Below are 24,951 nucleotides of genomic sequence, written 5' to 3'. Positions count from 1 at the left end.
ACAACCTTATTAATATCAATCAACTCATCATTGTAGATGTATAAAAGTTTAGCCCATAATGGGGATTAAAATATTTAATAATAAGAAAAAATATTATTACATCAAACATTGTATACACCTAATAAAAATTAGGAAAATGTTAAATACAGTCTTTAAGGCTGCACTTAAGGTATATAAAAAAATTTGTATCTTCTATATCAAAAACTAACCCCTGAATTTTATTGTAAGTATACAACTATTTAATGAACCTTTACTGCAAGGGTTAAGGAATACGCTAGATCCAAAACGCCCTCCTCGTTGCAGAAATCTCCCCTCCTAAACCTATGGGAATTATGTTAAATCCTAAGTTGGACGAAGCTTTGACTCTAAAGTGATTTGTGATCAAGCTGATTGATTATCTATATTTATAATATCTTTTTTTTGAAAGTTCTATATCTATGATATCTATAATAATACAGTCATACATAAAGCAAAATGAATAATTGGGATTTGAGGTCTCCTATTTACATATTTCTCATAATCGACCTTTCAAAGTTTCAATGCCTAGCATTGGGCTCTTTTCTTCCGCCTTGCTGGGACATTGATACACAAGGCTTCGTATTAGATGCACAACTTTTTGACATGTGTCCCATACTGCAATTGCATACTAATGCGGTGCCTTAGATCCCTAAAAAAAATTTCTCATATGCATAGCCTTGGCCTTCAACATGTAGCTTTGCTTGAACCAAGTATATATGCATGAAAACATGCTTAAGCCAATATGGCATGACAAATCACATACCCGGATAATGGTTTTTACTTACATTAGACTGTGTTTGCAAGTTGCAACATCCGTACCCACATTAGGCGGTTCTTAGGTTCAGTATTCCTATTTTGTCAATTCAAGACCTTTTTATACAATTAGCCCTAATTATAATAATATATCTTAGATGTAATTTACGTCTAAAGAAACCTAGCCGTCCACTCTACTTTTTCATTTAGTGTCTTTGAATATCATTGTTTTGCCTTTTCTTTTTCGTGAAATTACATGAAGCAAAAAATTACCTCCACCCATAAGAGAGTTAACATTGGATATGCACCAAGTTTCGGTTGATTAAAACAAAACCAGTATAACAGCTTATGCACTACCAACGATGGCTTCTGTATCCTCACTACACACACACAAAAAAAAACATACAAAAGGAAACATGAACATGGAAAAGACAGTTACCGCTGCATTTCTCCTGATTTCATGTACAAAAAGATCCTTATCAGTTATTATGTAAGTGTATTCTTGTTGAGTCACATACCCTCCAAGGCTTCAAGTGGAAGCTTTTTTAACCTGAACTAGAAAAACATGAGACAGCTGTTAGCAAAGTCAAAGAAACACACATGCAACATTACCCAATGCTGCTAGGGACCTTGTATGGTTAAGGTAAGTTAGAGTACAAGACTGTTTCCAGAAAGATCCGCAGCTCAAAGAATGCATGCTAAAGTCAACTCAAATAATGTCACTTAAGACAAATTGCACACAAGTACCTTTAATTACATTTTTGCCAAATAACAACTACATGTAAGCAATTTCCAATGGTTATACATATACTAGCCTTATTACAAATTACTTGTGTCCGTGGGTAAAGAAAATCCAACTTCATACACAGTTAACAATAATGTCCTTAGCAGTGTAGTTGGCAACCTGCTATTATACCCCAATGCAGAGGCATAAATCATTAAATCATCAAAAATGGTGCATTTTACTAAGCAAACTCCCTGCAGCCCCCTCTACGTCCCATCCACAATGCTGGAACAACAGTGGCGGATCCAGGAAACACGTGGGGAAGGAGCCGGGAACTAAGGTCAAAGGGGATTGGAGTGCGTGTTGAACAAGATGGTTTTTTTAGGTCAAAACGGGCCAGGTCAGGTTGACTCCTAAACGATGTTATCTATTCCCAATCTCTTTTTGATTATTTTAATTTGTTATTAGATCATGATCAAAGCATTTTTTGTTTATGTGAGACACATATTCTTAAGTTTAGGATCTCTATACAAAACATAAGTCATGTATTGAGATGGTTATATATTTCAATTCAAGTAGGCTTGATCCAGGATTAGTTTCAACTTCTAAAGTTTATTAAACTTTAAACTTTTTGTTTAAATAATCCTAATGAAATATGATATAAAACCATATATAGAAGCTATTCAACATATTTACATATTTAATATGTATGTAGAATAAATAATACGTATATTAGCATACATAAGCTATTCTAAAAAATAAAGATTATTTTTATATCATAGTTAGAAGCTAATTAACATGTTGCATGCAACCATAACATATATGCATTAATGGTAAAACGCAGAATAAACCATGGAGCCCGGTTGATAATGACAACTCCTAAACTCATGAAACGGCATAATTCTAGAATGAGAAATATCAAGGTTGCCAAAAACCGAACTCAATACCAGATCAGCTAGTTTTCCTGTAGTGAAAGAACAAACTTGTAGGCCTAGGGCTGCAATCTCCTTTTATTGAAAATAGAACAAATCACAGGTTAAACCTTGCGATTTGGTTGCCACAAAAATATATCTTTATAGATTTGGTCAAACCTTGCAATTTGATGTCCCCCAAAAATATCCTTTTTTTAGTCAAATCTTAGCTTTTACATTTTGGTGAAATTGCAAATTTACCAAGATGCCAAGTAAAATAAATATTATTAAAAATTCCAATTATGGTAATAGCAAATGATACCAAGATGCCAAGTAAAACAGAAATGAGATAGATATGGGCTGTTAAAACATCAATATTTATGATGTCAAAGGTTGTAATGAAGTTTTAAACAGTAGTCTTCCGAAAAGTGCATGTATTCCATGACCAATTGATCTACATAAGACATTGTTGACTTTTGAAAATTTAGATAACATACTTCAATGTAAACCAAATTAACTTTTGCAAAAGTATCAAAACGAATATGTAAAACTACCAAGTATAGTACAGCGCCTTTTAAAAGTCCAGCATAGTAGAAATTAACTGCAAAATTTTGAAAAATGATATTACGGTCTATTAACTAATGATTGGTCAGGCGCCTTTTAAAAGTCCAACATAGTAGAAATTCAAAACACTCAAAATTAGGAGTCAAGAAAATGGGATTTTAAAAGAAATTTAAAAAAAAAAAGAGAAAAGATCAAAGATGTCAATCTGGGGTCCGGGTAAAATGTTAAAATCTTCCAAAGTTTGGCAAATGAAAAGACAACCCACCCATCTCTCTCTTTTGACTTTACATGTATAAAATGATGCCATCTTTCCTTATGCTTTCACGTATTGTAAAAAAAAAAAAAAAAGAATGATACCACACTTTAGCTGGGAAATTTCAGGTTTAAAGTTTAAACCAAACATAAGGGATAAAGTTTTATCAAGTAATAAGGGGAAAAAATAGGTTTCCTGGCCAAATTGCAAATTTTGGCCTGTGATTTGGACAACTGACAACTCAAAGCAAACAATGGAAATCCCAAGGGTATCCCTGAGAATTTGTTAGCTATTACATGTAAACCTGAAATAAGTTTGCTAAAATGTGGTATCAAGTTGGGTTTTCGGCAGCCTAATTTTTTTTTTCTCTTCTAGAAATAACTCGATAAGACAGAGCTATAGTAACAGGAAAGACTGAAATCATTATAACAAAATCGAATCAAATCTGGACAGCTAATAGGACTATACCTTTTCTCGTCTTTGTTGGTCTGAGTCCATGACCAGAAGGACGGACAGCTGGACAAGAGCTGCTATCTGAGATAAATTTCAACGAAGAATTGGGCTTCTTGGAGGATAAGAAACCTGAAGGAAGAAGAGCATCTACAGCCTCCCTTTGTTGTTTCCTTCTACTGATAGGGTCAATGGGTGCTCTACTTCCCTCTTTCTGTTGATTAAGTTTATTTACAGGCCTACCTTCGACTATACTTTCATCCAACTTTTGCCTTTCACTGCCTTTTTTAACATGATCATCTTCATCAGTAGCCGGCTTCATATCCTTGAATGTTTGGCTTACACTGTTTCCAATATATACAGACATATTACCGTTCTTTACTAGAGAATCATATTGTTTCTTTGCCTTTTTCTTTTCCTTATCATCATCTAACGCACGGGATAAACTATCACTGCTATGAGCTCCAGGGTACCCTCTTTTACTTTCAGAAGTATTGAACCTTTTTCTCTGTTCAGCATGTCTGTTAACCTCCTTCCCTTTTTTCTTATTCTTAAGCTGTGTTGAAATATCATGTGAGCTATCTCGAAGCAGATTACTCTGGAAAAAAGAGTTAAACGTGGAAGCATATGGCTTTTTAACAGATAGAATTAAATTCCTTTCCTTGGCATCATTAACAAGTGCTCCCCAGTTCTTATTTGTCTGCAATGTTCTCACATTTCCCAAAATCCACAAAGAATGTTTGGCCCTCGTCAATGCTACATTCATTCGTCTCACATCAGCAACAAAACCAATACTTCTTGAGTTCAATTCCAGTGCTCTAGAGGATGCTCCTGCTGCCCGAACTGTGGACACTACAAGTATATCAACCTCTCGACCTTGAAAACCGTCAACAGTATTAAGTTCCATTTCATCCATTATACAAGACCCAAAAGCAGCCGAAAAACGAGAACGCAGCAGGGAAAGTTGAGATCTATAAGGCGTTATAATCCCAATTTTCCCCCCAACAAACTCCGCTGGATAACTGTCAATAGCAGATATTAATCAAAAACAAGCATCAAGGAGGAAATTACAGTATGAAGCCTACATACATACATACATACATACATACCTCTTCCTGAAAAATTGAAGAAGTTCCACCGCAGCATCAGCCTCAAACTCATTGTAGAGAGACCCGGAGTTCTTAGCGTGAAGTTCTTGTCCATCTAATATATCGAAGAATAGATAAGGCCCAAGGCCTTTAGTCTTGTGAAATGATTTTTCTTTGCTAGGCATCCCATCACCGTTGAGTAAGTTTCCATCATAAAAATGCAAAGAAGGAAACCGGCATATCTCTGGGTGCATCCTGTACTGAAACATGAAAAAAATAACAGCTAATGAACTATAAAGCATGTTAAAATACATATGGGCTACACCCACATTGTATAATAGGCCCGTAGGGTTTATTTAGATTTGGGTTATGTATCTATAAATATCATGTAGATTGTATATTTTATTCAGTTAATACAATTACAAATTCAAACCTTCATGTGGTATCAGAGCTAAAGACGATACTTTCATCTCCTGCCATGTATCAACTTCCGGCAACCACTGTCGCTGGAATCTGGCCAGAACCCTAACTTTAAGAATCTCAGATTTGTTCCTAAGTTTCCAGATCTATCCTTTGTTTTGGTTACTTCCATATTCATTTATATTTCTTCCTAAAGATTATTACTATTTCACATCATGTCTGGTAGTACTAGCACTAGCACAAACACTCCTCAGCCTATTACCATGCCCACTCTCCATTTCATCACCACCAAAAAGTTGAAAGGGTCTGCCAACTATCTCTCATGGGCAGCCTTTGACAAGATGTGGTTCAAAGGACACGGACATGTTGATCACTGACAACGAAAGCTGTTGATATAACCGATTCACGTGATAAATGGGAACGATGCCCAGTTATGCAATCTCTTCTGGCAATCTATTGACCCATCACTTATGTCATTCATACTAATGGGAGTAATATTCCAAATTTAAAACAAGAGGGGACTATGGAATCGTATCTTGGACAGGTTCGTTCTCTTACGCAGGAATTTGATGCACTTATGCCCTATACTAGTACTCGTGAAGATCAGATTACACAAAGAGAGAAGTTTTCTATGGTAGCCGCTCTTTCTGGACTAAAACCTGAATACAAATCCGCTCGTCGTCAGATTTTAACTAGCTCTATCGCACCAACAATGAAGGATACTTTCAGAAGGTTATTGAATATCAATATGACCAGTTCCCATCCTTCCTCGACTCTGGTTAATTCTAACCCAACTTCAACTCCAGATCCTTCTGCACTTGTAGCTGGTAACAGGAAAGGAAACAACAAACGTCCTTATTGCACTAATTTTTGAAAGCAATGTTGGAAGCAACATGGCCGACCAGCAGCACCTCCTAAAATTTCTCCTTCTGCCCATGTTGTCCTGACAGTTGAGTCACCAGCAGCTACTCAAGTAGTACATATGACAGCTGCTGATTATGATGCTTACTTGAGATTCCAGTCAACTCAGAATAGTAACGCGACTACTAAAGGTAATATTCCTTCCGCTTGTATTACTCAAGGCCCATCTATAGACCCATGGATAGTTGACGGTAATAAAACAACGGTCAATGGAATAGGCAAGACCCAACCTATTCCCTCTTTATCTAGACTCAGTTTTATATGAACCAAAAAACCCATTTAACTTATTATCCATAAGTCGAGTTACTAAAGCTCAATCCTGTGCTGCAATCTTCTTAGCTGATTCTGTTTATTTCCAGGACCTGAGAGCATGGGACGGATGATTGGCGAAGGGCATGAGTCAGAGGGACACTACTACTTAGGTAGATCTTCGTCATCTCACACCTCAGCTCTTGCTAATGTCATATCACAACAATATCTTCATCATCTCCACGGTCATCCATCTCTCTCAAAATTGAAGAAGTTAGAACCAAATTTGTTGTCTTTATCATCTTTAAATTGTGAATCTTGTCAGCTGGGAAAGCACACTCGTGGTGTATTTCCTAGAAAAGTCCATAAAAGAGTGTATTCACCTTTTTCTCTTGTACACACTGATGTGTGGGGTCCTAGTCGAGTCGGCTCTTGTTTGGGTATTCATTAATGTCACATTCATTAATGATGTTTCTCGATGTACATGGCTTTTTTTAATGAAACAAGGTTCTGAGTTGTTCAAAAAGTTTCTAAAATGAAAACTCAACCTGGTGTCACTATTCGTGCATTAAGGAGTGATAATACACTTGCGCTATAATATTTTTCTACTCCTTTTACAGATTTCATGGCATCTCATAGAATGTTACATCAATCTTCTTGCCCTAGAACCCCACAACAAATTGGTATTGCCGAAAGAAAATTTTGTCATCTCGTAGAAACTGCACGCACTTTACTTTTGCATGCAAAACATCCACTAAAGTTTTGGGCCGACACTATTCTCACTGCATGTTATTTTATTAACTGCATGCCATCATCAGCGTTATTAGATGAAGTTCCTATCTCACTTTTGTTTCCAAATGAACCAATATATCATCTACCACTTCATCCATTTGGGTGTGTTTGTTTTGTTCACTGTTCGGACCCTGGACCACATAAATTGGCACCAAAATCCTTAAAATGCATCTTTCCAGGTTATTCCCGTCTTCAGAAAGGATACAAGTGTTACTCGCCTGATCTCAACAGGTATTTCATGAGTGCTAATGTTACATTCTTTAACCTATTAATCAACAGGAAACATCTAGCCTTGATCAAGTCCTTCCTCTTCCAACCTTCTATCCTGTATCTTCCAAAAACACTGAAAATGTCAAGCCTCAACCAACATTATAGATCTACCACCATTGCAGACTTACCACCCACAGTGTTATAATCAGCCTCATCCTCAAGCCCCAACTAACAACAAATCCAATCCCACAGACCCCTCTGGCTCTTCACCCTCGCTAGTTAATTCTCGAGTTCCGGTTCTGCAAACTGACGACCTTCCTATTGCACTGAGAAAAAGTAAACGATCTACTAGTAATCCTTATCCTATCTATAGGTATCTAAGTTATGATCGTGTATTACCTACCTACTCTGTATGCATTGCTAGACTTGCCTCCATTCCTATTCCTAAAATGCATGAGGCTTTGACTCATCCTGGTTGGCGTATGAAATGGCTGCATTACACTCAAAATGGTACCTGGGATTTAGTTCCATTGCATTACACGATCATATTGTTGGGTGTCGTTGGATATTCACCCCCGAAGTTCGATCAGATGGAAAACTTGATTGTCTTAAAGGCTCACCAAGTCGCAAAAGGATACACAAATTTTTGGTCTGGATTATAATGATATGTTCTCTCCAGTTACCAAAATGATTAATAAACGTGTTCTATTATCAATGGCAGCTAAAGCAAAGTGGTCTCTTTACTAACTTGATATCAAAAATCCCTTCCTTCACGGTGATCTCCAAGAAGAGGAGACTAATGTGTATGTATGTCTTCTACAGTAAAGGTGGGGTAAAAGTTAAAATAAACATTGTTGTCACGTCAAAATTTTTGAACAGAAAGGAGATTTTGTTTGATTTCGAAACATGGAGAATCTCCTTTAAGAAAAAAGTTTTGCTAGGTGAATAATAACGAGATGAACCAATATGCAAAATGGTTAAGCCCTTACTATCACCAACATGTACATTGTCGCGTATTAAGGCCGAACGATATCAAGAAGTGACAAATCTGCTGCAACGTGGTTGTTTGATCCGGTGTCGCAAAGCCATGAAGCAGATGCGTGTGAATAACGGTTGTGAACGACGGTTGGCATAAATGACATACGGTTGTCTCGTCTGGAAGGTGGATGGGTCATGATTCGGGCATTGTGATGGAATATGAACAATTCCACAGTTGTTACACGTCCCATAAATTTCATTTTGAAAGCTAAACATAACTGAGTTTTGTTTACCTCCCTGGTTGCGGTTGTCAAATCTGTTGTGAAACTCATTGTTTTTTGAGTGACTTGTGTAATACCTTTGTGAGTAGGTAGAGACCGGGGCTATTTGCAAACCAAGTTGAGGAACCAGTTCTTGTGGTTGTTGTAACTTGTAAGGTCTCCACATATGTCTCCATTCAAATTAATAAGTGTATTTGATGGATCAGATAAAACTAATTGTAAATAAAAGAGGCTTGGAACAGCAGCTATTGGATAAACCCTTTCTTTTTTCTTTTTTTTTGATAGTTTGACAGTAGCCGGCGGCGCCAGACGGTGGCGTAATATAAAATGGAGTATATGGGCTTGATTGGAATTTAATGAATAAGATGGCGGCGGCGGTAATCTGACGCGCCAGAAATTAACAGATCTGGCCGGATATAAAAAAATTCCGGCAGTTAACATTGGCGACGCGTGACAGCGCGATGGTGGTTGCTTTTTTCGGGCTTAGTTGGTTTTTGTTGTGATCTGATTCGTAAAACAGATGGTTTTACAATAAACACCCTCTAATATAAAACCTAGTCTAATAGGAGGGGTTGAGATTAGTATGCAAACATCGGAAGACTCTTTATGGTCTTAAGCAATCCCCTCGCCTTGGTTTGGCCGACTCAGTACTGCAGTCAAATCATTCGGGATGATACAAAGTGAGGCAGATCATTCAGTCTTCTATAGACATGACTACAGGTTGCATTCACTTAGTTGTTTATGTTGATGATATCGTAATCACCGGCGATGATCACATTGGCATCCAACTACTAGAAGATCACCTTTTCAAACAATTTCAGACCAAAGATAGGGAAGCTCAGATATTCTTTAGGCATTGAAGTTGCACAATCTACGGATGGAATTTCAATCTATCATCGCAAGTATGCTCTTGATATAGAGTTGATCATCCCTCTCGAAAACGAAGATTTGAAGTGGTCTATAACTTACTGAGTACTCGGTATAACTCATGCATTTGTGTACAAACCAGTGCAAACGAAGTAACACGAATATCCCCGGTAGTCAGTCCACTTCCATCAGCCGGCCGGTGGGAGCGAGAAGTTTGGGATATGTTTGGTGTTTCTTTCATCAATAATCCAGATCTACGCCGTATATCAACAGATTATGGTTTCGAGGGTCATCCATTACGAAAAGACCTTCCTCTGAGTGGATATGTGGAAGTACGCTATGATGATCCAGAGAAACGTGTGGTTTCTGAACCCATTGAGATGACCCAAGAATTTCGCTATTTCGATTCTGCTAGTCCTTGGGAACAGTGTAGCGACGGATAATTCAGAATCAAAATAGGTCCAGAGGACAAATCAATAGGAAATGTAATTTGCTTCGTAAAAGGAAGTCGGCCTGGTAGATTGCAAGCCAAGTGACACTACAATGAATCCTAACATTAAGCTTCTACCCGGACAGGGGGAGCCGCTAACATATCAAGAAAAATATCGATGACTGGTTAGTAGACTCAACTATCTCACAGTGACTCGACGAGATATCCCATTTGTTGTAAGCATAGTTTCAGTTTTTTAATTCTCCTCTTGACACTCATTAGGAAAATTACGTATTCTAAAGTACATCAAAGGAGCACCTCGAAAAGGCTTATTGTATGAGAATAAAGGTTAGTGGAAAGTTCAACGTTATTTACGTGCAGATTATGATGGGGTGTCCTTTCAGCCGTTGGTCAACCTCAGGATTTTGTGTCTTATTTGGAGGCAATCTAGTTTCTTGGAAAAGCAAGAAACAAAATGTAGACGCAAGATCAAGCACAGAGGCAGAAAAACATGTAATTCAATACATAATTTTAAAACTTCTCACGGTTCTTGCAAATAAAAAAAAGGTTCTAGAAATAAGGGTGCCCTATATATATATGTGTGTGTGTGTGTGTGTGTGGGGGGGGGGGGGGGGGGGGGTGTTAAGTTATTTTTGAGCACTCCTAAAAAAGCAAGAACCTTTGACAACCAATTATAAAATAACAGTAAAACTACTTTTTTATATTTAATAGTATTTAAATGTAGCTATTTTTAAGAAATTCCATACTTAAATGTATTTTTAATATAACTAATAGTTTTCATTGTAGCCAATATTTATTTTGATATAGCATTAATAGTTATCACATCATTTTTCATATCTACATGTACACACATACGATGTATAAGTATATTATAAAGAGGTATGAATTTCCTAATTTGTTTAGTTGTTTTATCACAACAATAAAGTAAGGTGCAACATTACAAATATATGCATTAATGGACGCACGATCTACCTGCTTAGTAAGCATGGTAACAGGGTGACCACCCTTCTGTAAACGTTCAAACATACTGCATTGATAAAGGTATTTACTTGCAACATCAGAGAGAACAGTTGCAGGAAGCTGTTTTGGATCCCCGACCTTGAACAAGATGTGTAGTGAATAAGTTTCAGACAAAGTTAAGATAAAAAGGTAAGCCGATAAATTCAATCCTTACCATTATAATCTTGCTCCCCTTTGATTTAAGGAGTTGAAGAGGAATCAAAGAAGCAGGTTCTAGAGCCTGTAAAAAAATATGCATGCTTAAATAGTAAAGAACACAATCTATTGACGTGATACAATAATCTACTGTCCCACAAAGAGTCTGTACAAAACTTGTATATTTGGATCATCAGCCATAAGTAAAGTTGCTATCAGGAGAGCAGAAAAAGATGAAGAAAGCAAAGATTAATACCTGGGCAGCTTCATCAATTACAACAGCATCAAACAATGAAGACTCAGATGATGTGCTAAACTTATGTGTTAGCATAGATTCAGAGCACACCGCATAGAGATCTCCACCACAACCGCTCAAAGTGGTTATCACAATTTCAGCTTCCCTTAGAATAGACTTGCGCAATTTATGTTTTAATGCTTTCCTTTTCTCATTAACTTTCTTCTCTCGTGCCTGCACAGCAGCAAGATCCATGTAGATTGTTTTCTTGTCATTGTACAGCACTCTTAGCCTTGCCCCTATTTCTACATCTGAAAGTTCCAACACGTCGTCACCCATGTCAGCATCTACTCCATGAAATTGTTTTAAGCCAGAATTTCCATTGCTCAAATTAGCTCGTTTGGCTTCAAGAAACCTGATACGATCCACTAGCTTCTCTAGCTTAGACCGAAGAACAATTGAAGAGTCCCCATCTACATCACTCTTGACATCACTAACATCCATCCTCTCCTCTTCTGTCAAACGATGGTCAACAAGGGTGTCGATGTAAACAGGTAGAGAGCTTGAATGAACTGTCTTCGCATTACCAACCCTAACAAGATATGGCTGGTAAACACATCCATCATTGCTGTATAAGCCATGACTAGAAATCCTGGATACCAATTCATCAACTGCAGCGTTTGATTGGGCACAAATGAGAACTCTACCTCGTATGCGACTACCAATAGCTCTACACATCTGAACCTCGTCATCCTTTAGTTGCTTGGCCAAAGCTGCATCCTGCCAAGCCCGAGCAACTGCAGCAGATTGACTCATCCGTACTTTATTCATGGAAGAAGTATTAATGGGTCTCATGACATCATTATATTCAGTCCTACCAGCATTCATTCCACTTAATGAAAGCAAAGCACTGACAATAGCAACAATTGTCCGGGTCTTTCCGGTACCTAAGGATAAGGAATTTTCCATTTCATGCATAATACAAACCTTACAAAAGCTTTAAAGAAAATTGTAGACATGCATATGCATAAATACCTGGAGGACCCTGTATAAGGGATAGATCATGACCATTTTTCAAGTCCATAGCTCTAGTGATATTACTTATAGCTTGAAGTTGACAGTCATTAAATGAAGATTTAAGAATCTTCTGTAAAGGCTGAGACAACTTACTCAGATCCATCCTTGATTTGAGTATTTTAGGATGGTTGTTAGGATTTAAAATGACAGGAAGCAGAGGAATACTATGTATTGACGACAGTGCCTGAAATTCTCGTAGTTGGGAAGTGATGCTCATAATGCGATGAACGTACCACTTACTTCGCTCCATTAGAAGCTTTTTTGCCCGATTTAAGCGAGAACATCCATTTTGAAGATATAACTTGATCATTAATATGTTGGATCTTCTTTTATCGTCTTTCTCACATCTTTCTACCTAGAACAATACAAAAAGAAATTTAGGTCAAAAATAAAATAAAATCCAAGACTAAAATCTCCAATGTTAGAAATAAAACTGCACACACACACAAACACAAGAACCAGAAAATAACAAGAAAGAAGGACACGAGAGATTTAACGTGGTATCTCACACTAAACTGTGTGAACTAATCCACGGGGGCGACTGGGTTTTGCTTGTTCCCCAAGAAAACTAAAACTGGACCTAATAGAATTGAGGCCTGCTGCCCTAATTCCCTACTGGGCCGGGTTTACTAAGCTCAACTAAATAAGGCCTGCTGCCCTTTTAGTCTCTTAACACAGCAGCCCTTTGAGTGGACCGAATGACAACAACTGCCAGCATCCAACACATGAAGGAGCAATTTAGTCAACAATAAGTTAATCACTTCACTTCATCAATAATGCTGTTAGCAACAGCGTCTACACTACCACAGACTTTTTTCATCAAACTGATCTGTGAACTAATAAATGTAATAATAACTCCACATGATACACTACATTTACCCCTTCCATCTTTTTATGAGTTTGGTTACTGGAATAAGGAGATAGATCAATCTAAAAAGCGGATTTATCTGCTTTAGTAAAAGCAAAAAACCGATTGAGAAGACTACTTCTCAACACACAACCCAGAAACATCGGGCCAACTTAAATTTTCCAGGCCATGCATATAATCGAGTTTAGCATTCATGTTGACACAAAAAAGGTTAATTATAATGTTTATATATAGGAAAAAGGCCACTTGGTAATAAAATTCCTTTTATTATTTAGAAGATTACATTTCATGACACATTTCTAATTTTTGTATTAATCAATTCCTGGTGAATCTTTGGAGTAATTGCCTGCCATTGATCTTGAACTCTTATAAGTTTGAAAAACATGTGCTCAATTTTTTTCATGGAAAAGAACCTTGTGATTTAGTTACTGGTATTAAAAAAATTATCGCCAAACCAAACAGGTTTTTCTGACACTGTGTTAGAGCAATACTTAAGAAGCAACATCCCTTCAGCAAACTGAGAGGGACTCTATTTATGCCGATTGTAGCATGACATGAACAGCTTGAAACATGGAAATGAACTCCAATTTTAAGAAAGTACAAATACCTTTCCAACCATGTGAACATCATGGGAAGAATTTTGCAAAGGATGTCTTGTAAGTAATATGAGATCATTTTCAACACAGTTCCTACAACCTTCCAAGTCTCTGCCATCATGAACACAGCGAACTACATGAAAATCATCAATTCTTTCCACCGACATCACAGACATACATCCACATGACATTTCATCTGAAGAAGCCATCTCCATATATGAATTGTGCAGTTGTGCTTTTAGCTCTTCTAAAACCAATGGACGGAAGACTGCCACATAATCATGAGATGACTGAAAACAAACAGGGACCTCCTTCAACTTCCCAGCAGTCTGGTTCTTCTCTACAGCTGATGATGCTAAACCTACAGTGACAAAATAATCCATCTCCAAAATAGGTTTAAACCAATCGTCTAGCTTTACAGGATTAAACCTTTGATGTCCACTGCGTAATCGGTCCGACTGAGAAACCCTGTTTTCAACTGGTAAATTTAGTTGAATAACTTTCCGTTTTGGACCACCAGAGTTCAGTTTTACCACATGTGATTGATGATGTCGTGCAGATTTCAGAGCAAATTCCCATGGATCATCTTTAGCATCAAATACCAACTCCTTGATGACCCTCTTACTATTTACCAAAGCTTCTTTGATAGATTCCTTCTGAGGCCTTAAACCATCAGATGCATTCTTCAGACTAGATACACGCTGGGATGCAAGTGAATTGTCCATCCTGGAGCTAAGATTGTCTATACATGATTTCGTCAAAAAAGATTCCTTCTGCTCATTAGATGATTCTTCTTCAATAGTGCCTTGTACAGATTTCCCTTTGATCGCAGTAGATCGTCTTACCCTGTTCACATTACTCTCTGCCTCCAGATTCTGATTCACTGGTCCCACAGTATTAGCATCAACAAATGATGTTTTCCAAGCTTCATTAAGTTGTGAAGCTCTTTTAACAGATTGTGAACCCGTAGCTTCACCCTTTGATGATGAATGACTTGACCCTCCATGGGAAACACCACCATTGACAACGTCATCCGTTTGATCATTCTCATCATCTGAAAGAACTATCACACTCTCTCGCTCTGTTTTCGCACGAGAAGCTGGATCCAAAATCCACAGATCTGAAAATCCTAAGGGAAAAGCTGACGCTTTAAGGTTTGTTTTTCCATATGCATTAGATAATATGTTGCCATCATTCTTCAATGAAACTAAAAGGGATGATACTTGCTCAGTTAGTTCACCAATCGAAAATTTTTCTGAAACAAAATGGTAAAGATGAACTTGGATTTGCTGACGTACAAGACAAAAGAAAAACCGAAAAACCAGATAAAAAAGTACAGCAACACACCACACTGAACAAGTCTTTCAATGTCCGAGATAGCAAACGTTTTGTCATCACATGACTCCTTCAGTAGATCGAGCAAAGAAAGCACAGTTTGTTTCCAATAGCGCACTACAATGGCATGTATAGACTTCCCCCAGTACATCAAATCATGAAGCCATTTGTGTCTAACTGAGTTCTTTACCACAATGTCCCCATCTTCTGGTAATTTGTGCATATATTGCTGAAGCCTTCTGAGAACTACAGGTAAGCATTCAAGTATCCGGACACAGGTCATCTGAAACAAGTCAACAGCAGAAAAGAATGTTAAATTCACCAATCATGCTATGAATCCAGGGTTTCTGGTAAGGAAATCACCAAATTCCACAATAAATGGAGGAACACTGTGATAGAATCTGTTGAAAAGTTCTCATGTCAAAATCAGTGCAAGTACAAGGTTAGGGGCAGTAACTTAGTGATTTAGTACTTTTAATTAATTTTCTTTTTAACGCATTTCGTAAATTTGATTGAGGTTATGTTTTCTGCTATATTTTGTAGCAAGCAGCGCATTATGGGGAAATTGCCAATATGTATGCGTTAGCTTTATTGTTTTTAGTATTTAAAACTTAGAAGTGAAATCAAAAAAGCAACAGAAGCTATCAACATTCTATATCTCCTTACTTTTTAGATCAAAATTGGAACCTAGCAATTGGTACCAGAGCTTGGCTTGATGATACCTAATAAGGAAACATACTGAAGGTCTTGAAGCCATGATAGGAAAACTACAAGATAGGTCAAAAAGATGGAACTTGGCATGATCCATAAAACCCATTATATGGGAGCTGAAATCAATAAGCTACCTGAAATGTTGCTATCTAAGCACGGCTTACCCTTAAAGAACGCAAGAGTCTCGTGAAAGAGCTCGCAGAGTGTTCCCATCAAAGCTGGCAATTGGTTGTGACGAGGGAAATGTTTGTTGAGGAAATGCGTCCGGTTCATAATCATACCTATCGATGGAAACGACTTCGATAAGGCCTTGTCCAAGATCAAGCAAGTTAGCTCATTGTGGACATATAAAAAATAGTCTGAAAAGTTGGGAAACAGGGGCAAAGATAGTTGCATAAATCATAAACCAATAGGGCGGTGGTCCATTGGTTAAGCATGTTTCTCCAAAAGGGTGAAACTCCCTGGAGGTCACAGGTTCAATTCTTGGTTTCTCAGAAAAAAAAAATACCCATTGATTTTGGGCCCGCAAAGCAAGTCTACTCTTGGGATTAGTCTGCTCCCAAAGCGAGTAGAACACCCATGATTACCAAAGGAAAGATAGTCACATAAAGCCTTGGTTGGGACATTCAAGGGTTGATTCATGCCAATACAACAAATGGGATTTATATGGTTTAAACCAATAACTAAAAGAGGCGATCAATATACCCACATGAAAGATGAGCAGCTTAATAATCCAAATATATTTGCTACACGCCAACCCATACATCACCAATTGGAATTGCCTTAGCGGCAACAATCAAACCAGGTCTTGCCATAGAAAGGAACGCGAAAATAATTTTTCAATATTTGTTGTAAGAAAGAACTGATAGAAGTCCCGGGTCATACCAAAGAATAATGAAGGGTAAACCTCAAGGATAAGGTCTTCCTAAAAGGTAAGAGTAGTGAGAGAATAAGATGAATTGGTCGCACATTGGAATTAATGCAAGCAAATAATTAGGTCCAGTAGCTTAGTGGTTTAGTAAGTTTAAACAAGATTATTTATTTTAAGCTATTTTGTAACAAACTGCACATTATGAGGCACTTGCCATTAGGGATAAGTTAGCTGTATTTCTTTAGGAAGTGTTTGGTAAGAGGGATTTAATAGAACTGAATTAGAGAAAGGACATGTAAAGGAAGGGAAAGAGCATGGAAAAACAGAACAGATTCTCTTGTTTGGTGTGACTAGAGAACATAGAATGATTATTTTGTTTGTTATTCAAAGTTAATGGAAACAAGTAGTAGTAACAACACAAGTAGTAATAACTGAAGTTCAACTGTAGTGTAAACATAACAAAAGCAACAATGTGATGGCTGGTGACGACGGATGTTCTGTGATGATATGATGGCAAAGACAACTTGATGGCTGGAGAAGACGTGATGGTCGTACAGAGAGAGGAATCACCGGGAGAGAGTTTCAAGGATTTTCCTTGAGATGTGACAAGAATGTGTGGCACGTGCTAAGAAGTTTTATACCCTGATGTGATAAGAATGTGCGGCACGTGCAAAGAAGTTTTATACCCTCTCTTTTTTCACACTCCTTAATCCTTATTCAATATTCATTCACCACATAATAAAACTGGGAAACATTCAATTAGAAATTTCAATTCACTGCCAATCTTTCACTTTTTATAGGGAATGCAAATTAGAGAAAGAGAATGGAAAGTTAAACCTATGTTTCCATTCTTTGTATCAAACAAACAAAGGAAGTTATTCCCTTTCGCTCCTTGCCATTGAATCCTACCAAACACCTCCTTAGTGTTTAAACCTTAAAAGGAAAAAGGAAAAAGCAGCCGACTATTATCAAGTAACTATCTGGTTGTGTTCGGGATTCGGTGTTAAAGTTTTAAAAGTTCTGTAAATGAGTGTTTGCTAAGTGATCGAATATTATATGCATGAGCATGTTGTAAGCTTGATAAATGAAATATCAGAATGCATTTAAAATGATAACTTATAATACCTGTGAGATCTTATAGTCAATGAATGCCTTCCCTTCAGACAAGTATATGCAAAAAGATGGCCATGCAACTTGCGATAATAAACAACTAAACTTGTTCCAATGTGTGAAATTAAACTTTAACAAGTTTCCATTAATGTTCTTAGTCTTGAAATCAAATGTAGGCTGCTGTAGAAATCCACCTTGAGATGAGAACTTCAAGTTACCATGGTCATGACTTTGTCCAGATTGCACCCCATCTGTAAGTAGTTTGCAGAGTACAAAAAAGAAATGTTGTGCACATTGAAATCTTTGCAGCACTGACTCCAACAGAAGCTGTAAATGCCTCCAAAAAAAGGATAAATAACTTGGATGTACACACTGAATTCTTTTCTAAATTTAATTAGCAAGATGCAAGCATCACATGTATAAAAACAAATGCCCCGACCACGGACCATTAGATATTTCTAGAGAGTGAAAGTAGAAACATATATATACCAATTTCTGGGCATGTCTCATCCCCAGAATGACTGCTGATATTGATGCAGAGCATGAACACAGAAACTGCAAGCAAGAAAGAAGGCCTCGTGTGTTGGCTATTTGTTCAAGAATACGCCTACCCACTTGCCTCGCATTCTGCAATGAAAACAAAGGTCTCATAACCAACTCAGAAAGAATAAAAATACATAAATGGAGGTTAATACTGAAATAAAGAGAGGGAGTGAGAAAAAAAATGACCCAGCAGAAAGCATTATCATAGATTTAACAATCAGAATTACATGGCCCTTTCATCTAACATATTACAAACATGGAATTGCGTAATGTATTACTTAGAAGGGGATACTTTACATCATCAGGGTCAACAAGCAAAAGGATTAAGCTTTCCGCCATCCTTGGTTCCCAAGTCCATTCCTTCCGAATCTCACTTTGTTCCATTTTTTTTGTAATAAAAAGGGATGTTAACCTGTTATAAACTGATGAATATCAACATTTATGTTCCTTTTGGTATTCACCATGCATATAGCTTTTCATAATACAGCATTGAACAATTTACCTCCTCAATGTTCTGATTAATGGGATGCACATTGTTGTGACCTTGACCGAGTTCTTTGATTCTTCTCCATCCATCACATCATCAGAACCAGAAGGTGTTCTCCACCCAAATAGATGTGATATTTCTGGAGCACGTGTGGTTAACCAATGTCCAACTGGAAGAGCCATCTCTGTACTAGTTTCAGGCTCAATCATGGAAAAACGAGATAAAGCCCACAAAACCGCCTTAGAAAATGATACAGGTAGGACTGTAGGATCAATTTCAACTAAAACATCAACCCATAACATCGGAATACACATCCACCCCCCAAACTCCAGTGATGTAGCTTGACTCTGCATGCTAAACTCGTTCCAACAACTGGTGTCATTATCTTCGACATCATCCGCAGATAGGTCATCACTGGTATCTTCATCTTTGAGGCCAATGATATTCCTGACGACACCTTTATGCAGTTGATAGTGTTGAATTGCCGACACTAATGCAGATGCGTCAGAGACTATAACAGTTTGGATCAAATCAAAAGCAGGTTGCCTAAAAGAGTTATACAGGGTCGAGTCCTTGAGAGATGCTACGAGAGAAGGACCCCTGTGCCATAAACATCATTATTTACATCATGAGCACTAAATTCATCAAAATAATCAAATAACTAGCGACACTTGTTTCTCTATTCAGACGTCAGCTAGTTCAAACTGTTTCTGAGTAGTTATATCTAAACATTTTAGCACAGCTATTATATTGGTCACTCACAGTTCCCAAGAATCTTTTTGTAGAAACTACAAAAAGCATGAGCCCATTCTGTGATCTTATGCATGTTCATCTTACCTGATTCATGTAAAGGAGTTTTGATACAACGCACATGGTTTTCCGTACTTGGAAGTCACTTGATTCTTCTACTTCTTTTTCACTTGATTCTCTAGTTATTCATGATGATAAAAGCAAAACTTTTCTTATCTCAAGTAAAAAGTGGTTTACTAGATGAAACATGAATGGGAAGCACCTTAAGAATGATGTCTACTTCAAGAACATAAATAAATGAAGGACCTGTTGCTTCCTACAAAAGTGTACTCTTCTGTGCCAGCAGTGCTAAACTATTAAATCTAATATTTCATAAACATGTATACACAGGAATTCGTGTCTTCCCACTTCAATGCTGCATATATTCTTCTTAGATAAAGATAGAACAAAAAATTACAAGGTAGTTGAGACTGATATCCTGTCTATATACATGCATATTTTGAAAATTACTGAAACAAAAACATAATGCTTTTTGTTTTATCAACTATTCACAGGATATGCTTCTCAAAAGGTCAAAATAGATTGTTTCGTTTATTGAAAACGGCATATCAAGCAAAGATTGGGCAGAAAAATACTAAGAACAACCTACCACATGTGTGCACATTCAAAAGGTGGGCAGGAGGGATTCATTTTGTAACCTCGGTGGATTATAAGAAGAGCTATCTGTGAAAACAATTTAAACATCAATCACTCAAAAGGTAGGAGAAAAGACCATATATGACGAGTGATGTTAGAAATTTTCAAACACATTTGTTAAAATCCAGACTTAGCAGATACCTGGCAGGCCTTTTTCCTCATTAAAGTGCTGAAGTTACTACTAACAGTCACTTGATGTAGAAGAAAGTAAAGAAAATGTCTGCGTTGTTTTTTGTGTTCACCGTCTTGCAAAGCTTCAAGAGACTGCAAAGATAGTTTGTGTACATTACTATGACCATTCAATATCCTCTGTCATATAACTTACCACATAAAATGATGCATAAAACATAAGACACAAGCATGCCTGAAGAAAAGGTGAGAAAAGATCAAATATTTCTTTGTGGCTCTTCTCATCATGAGTATGGAAACACTGACCCAGCAATGTGTCACGCATTACACTTGGTGATAGTGTTGCCCTTAACCAGAGCTTACATCCTGAAATATAACAAACCATAGTATTGTAAAAGATGGTAACTAGAAATTGAGCATGCAATTAACAATTATTGTCAGGACTCACAAAAATCACAAAAACATACCAAGCATATCAAAAAGTTGTCCAAGACAGTTGATTGCATATGAAAACTCAAGGGAATCACCACAAATATGATTAAGCACGATGCTCAGAAAACTGGGATAGTGCTCCAAGATCCCTTCTTCAAAAGCATGAGGCTCTAGAAACCCAAGCCTTCATAAAAGCAAGCAGAAACATTATAACAGATTTAGAATGTTGCTAATATCACATCAAGAATAAAAACAATGAACGAAAAAGAGGACTCTCAAAAGTTAATAAAGAAATATGAAACGACTACTCCTTACAATGCCTTGATTCCAAGCCATACAGTTATTCGATCCAGCTGCATCCTTGGCCTTGAGCTCTCATAGTGAAGAGACTCAACTTCTGTCTCTAAAAAGACAATGAACTTCGTAAGTAATGGTTGCAAAGGATCCAAGTCCAATGCATTCCTGCAGAGAAAAAAAGTAAACAAACTTTGTGAAGTAATGCTATAGAACTAAACTGGGAATGAATATCATATTCAACATTAAAAGCAATAAGCAAAGTTCTGCAATGATACTTTTCAAATCTTGATGACATATTGAGAAGTAAAAATTACAAATGAACTAAATTGATAAGACCATCTAGCTACCATTAATAGAGGGCACAAAATCAAGATAATCAACACTGACAGAAATATAATCATCCTTTTAAAGTTACCTTCTACGCAGACCATCACAACTTCTAGTCTATCCTACCACCTCATCCTGTTTTTTTTATTATTACTTTTAATTATTTTTGGTACAGGGATAGTACCCCATTAAATTTACAACTTTATCCTGTTAGCATCATATGTGAAGCTCAGGTCCCTATTTTTAAAGATCAAGAATTTGAAGTTACTTTTCTAAGCAAGATTTAGGCTGTGAGCCTATGACCCAGACCTGTAGCAAAATTTTGCCTAGCTCTTAGATGGACGGCATATAAAAGCTATGAACAGATTGCCCCACATCACTTTGGGAGGTGCCAGCAAACTAAAACGTAAAATACAAGAAAGGCAGATGTGTGCCTCTCTTCAAGCTATATACAATTCGATAAGCTGTTATATTGAGATTAAACGTTGTCCATAACAGAAAAAACCTACAGAATGTGAAATCTATGCTAAATATAATCACAACATTTCATAGGAGCATCACAACAAACTGGTTCCAGCGCGAATCAACAACAGACATTATCCCTACTCTATTACAGATTGGTGTTCCATAGCATCATCCTTCAAAAGGACAGAGCAATCCGAAGAACACTACATAATCGTGAACCAACACAGGTCACATGGCAAGCAGAGACAAATACCTACCATTCAACAGAGTTTCACTCGATTTCTAGAGAAATGGCAGGAAGCTTCAAACAAGTATTGGCAAGAAATGATACCTCAACTTTCCCATGTTTCCAGCTAAACGGAAGCCGATAGAACGACACCTTCTGCTCTTGAGAAAAAGTAGTGCATAAACGCCCTACATAAACAATTGGAATGCAAGCACTCGATGTGATATATGAACAGAAACAGAAGGAAAAGAAAAATGTATACGGTAGAAGTTGTACAGGGTATTGTTGATGGTCAGCTAAAGTAAGTTCGTGAAGATCATCAACTGCTTGGATGAATTTCTGAAACTCAGTGACCAAGGATTGGTCATCCAACAAGACAGGAAACATCAAAACCTGTAAAAACAAACTATTGTCAGATAAGGGTTTTTTTGGTTGATAATCCCCCTAGAAGGTAGTACCTCATAGATGGCGGTAATAAGTTGTGCATTGTGTTTGAGGGGATCATAGTGTCCTAGTGAGATGAGTGTGTTGAGGTGTTTCAAATGATCAGTGACCCTTTCTTCATCCAGGGTGCGTAAAACATCGAGAAGGGGGCCGATTGAAGTAAGCTCGTACTCGGAGGCATACGTATGCTTGGCTTGATGATGCTGACAAATGCATTGCATGCAATGCTGCAATTCATGAGAGATTCTTTTCCATAGAAGCTTCAAAGGAGATGGAGAATCGTGGTTGTAGTTGTAAAATGTTTCTAGAAGGGGGCCCATAAGATCAGAGTAGCCACACCAAATATGGTTGGCGATTTCGTTTTCTCCAACACCACTGGGTGGGAGATTTATCAACAAGTTGAATGCATCTGAGAACCTGAACGTCAATCAACACACACATATTTTATTCAATCCATCGGTTAATTAATGAGTATAGAAGATTCACAAACAAACCATTTTTCTTTGAGATGGCGGTGTTTTGAGGGATCCAATGCATCTTCTTCTTCTTCTTCTTCTTCTTCTTCAATGGCCCTCCATCGCTCCAACAACTCATCTCTCGTCACAACAACTACTTTCTTTGACATTTTATTTTTATTATCTCGAATCCCCAACCCTAGTTCAATTCAATTCAACAAATGAGAGACAGCCCATAAATAAAAAGAAATAAAAAAAAAGGGTGGGGTTTGCCTCTACATATATACTCTTCGGTCTTCCCACCCGGTAATACCCCTTAAACCCTTAAACCCTAACACTATGTTCTTGAGATGTAGGAAAGGGAAAGAAACTTAAAAGATATTGTAAATTTTTGTGTTCATGAGTTATTTTTAATAGAAAGAAAATGGATCGAAGATTTTAGTTTTTTTTAAGTATAAAATCAATCATCTAATTTTTTTGTGATTTGGAAGGAAAATAAAAAGCCTTTCCTTTCTAATTACCTATCTACTTTTGTTTTTTTTTCTTCTAAATAAGAACTCAAGAACACAGTGTAAGACTATCAGGAGTAGCCCGTTCTCACTCTCTTTTTTCGTGTGGAACGCCTGGGAACACAGTGTAAGAATATCACGGGGGCGTTCCACCTTCTTAATTATTGTGCCCCTCCGAATTTGTAACGGAGGCTCAGGCGGTTTCGTTTTTGTCTTCTAGCTTGCACATGTGTACCTTTGGTGTGCCACTTGTCATTTAAATGCCTTAATTCGCGTGCCAAGTTTATTTATATATACGAATATGTATCATCTGATTAAAAAAACTATCCACATTATATTTTACAACCAAACCACATTCACATTATTTTTATATTATTACAACAAACCATACTACTTTGTCTTTAAAAAATGAATCCTCTAAACAAGCCTTTTATTATGCACGTTGGATCATCAGACGACCCTGATTTCGAAGAAACACAACCTGAACATAGCTATACTTTATCGTCACAAAATCCCACAAAACACAACCTGATTTCTTAATTGTCAATTTTTTTATTTTTTTTTTACTTTTTATTCGGTACTTTTATTTTATGTTTTATGAAGGTTTTTTAATGTGATGTGTTTTTTATTTAATAAAGAGTAATATCTTTGTTATTTATTTAATAAAAAGTATAATGTTTTATATAATTTATTTATAAAATCAAAAAAAAATAAAATTGGGCATATTCCTCCATCCCAAGGGAATGGGTGGAATGCCCCTCATGATTGGGCTTGGACGAATGTCAAGTGTGGAGTGGAGGAGGGGCATTCCATGGATGCTCCACTCCTCCTAGTCTAGCTTGAAAAACCGATGACAACCCCACCCCGTTATGTACTTGCGTAATAAACCTCATGCTCACGTGTTGCAGCGGATACTAATGACAGAGCGTCTCATGTGTGTCTCAAAAGTCTAAACTTTTGGTATATAAGCGCAAATAAGTAAAATCGCATGTCCCAAATTTATAATCTTTTCAACACCACTCGATAATCTTTAATTGGGAATATAGATGTTTTGCACTTTTCTTTTCTTTTCATTTTTTTTCCAGTTATGCCAGGGGTTACAACTCGTGCTTTTTTATATGTTCGGGTCTTAAAAATTAACATAAATGAGTCAAATTTGTTTGGGATTGGGATGGAAGAAACTAAAGTCAAAAGAGTGGCTCGTATTATCAAATGTAAGAAAGGTTCATTGTCATTTTACCATTTCGGGATTAAGATTTGAGGAAATATAAATTGGGTTGCGAGTTGGGAGTTTTTGTCCGAT

The 24,951-nt window shown here is 37.1% G+C and overlaps 1 protein-coding gene across 3 annotated transcripts; it reads right to left on the bottom strand.

Moving 5' to 3' along the window:
- Nucleotides 1-1,074: 1,074 nt before the first annotated feature.
- Nucleotides 1,075-23,603, bottom strand: LOC122589673. Of its 3 annotated transcripts, XM_043761988.1 has the most exons (23): nt 23,179-23,603; nt 22,699-23,101; nt 22,517-22,633; nt 22,346-22,428; nt 21,241-21,387; nt 20,961-21,109; nt 20,729-20,859; nt 20,506-20,628; nt 20,318-20,391; nt 18,934-19,518; nt 18,729-18,843; nt 18,378-18,515; nt 17,904-18,215; nt 15,209-15,479; nt 13,873-15,116; nt 12,356-12,752; nt 12,199-12,267; nt 11,342-12,117; nt 11,105-11,170; nt 10,903-11,028; nt 4,783-5,021; nt 3,692-4,695; nt 1,075-1,326 (listed from the first exon to the last, which is right to left on the bottom strand). In XM_043761988.1, exons 1-23 carry the CDS (start codon nt 23,307-23,309, stop codon nt 1,301-1,303), a joined length of 6,726 nt encoding a protein of 2,241 aa, XP_043617923.1. In that variant the 5' UTR covers nt 23,310-23,603; the 3' UTR covers nt 1,075-1,300. The 3 variants fall into 3 exon arrangements, with proteins under 3 accessions (XP_043617923.1, XP_043617922.1, XP_043617924.1); XM_043761987.1 differs by having other exon boundaries at nt 1,075-1,321; nt 11,342-12,267; XM_043761989.1 differs by lacking the exons at nt 1,075-1,326; nt 3,692-4,695 and having other exon boundaries at nt 4,873-5,016; nt 11,342-12,267.
- Nucleotides 23,604-24,951: the final 1,348 nt, after the last annotated feature.

Source organism: Erigeron canadensis, chromosome 2 (assembly GCF_010389155.1).
Source record: "Erigeron canadensis isolate Cc75 chromosome 2, C_canadensis_v1, whole genome shotgun sequence".
Lineage (NCBI taxonomy): Eukaryota > Viridiplantae > Streptophyta > Magnoliopsida > Asterales > Asteraceae > Erigeron > Erigeron canadensis.
The sequence above is the reverse complement of the archived record's forward strand: the minus strand, read 5'-3'. Positions and strand labels throughout refer to the sequence as shown.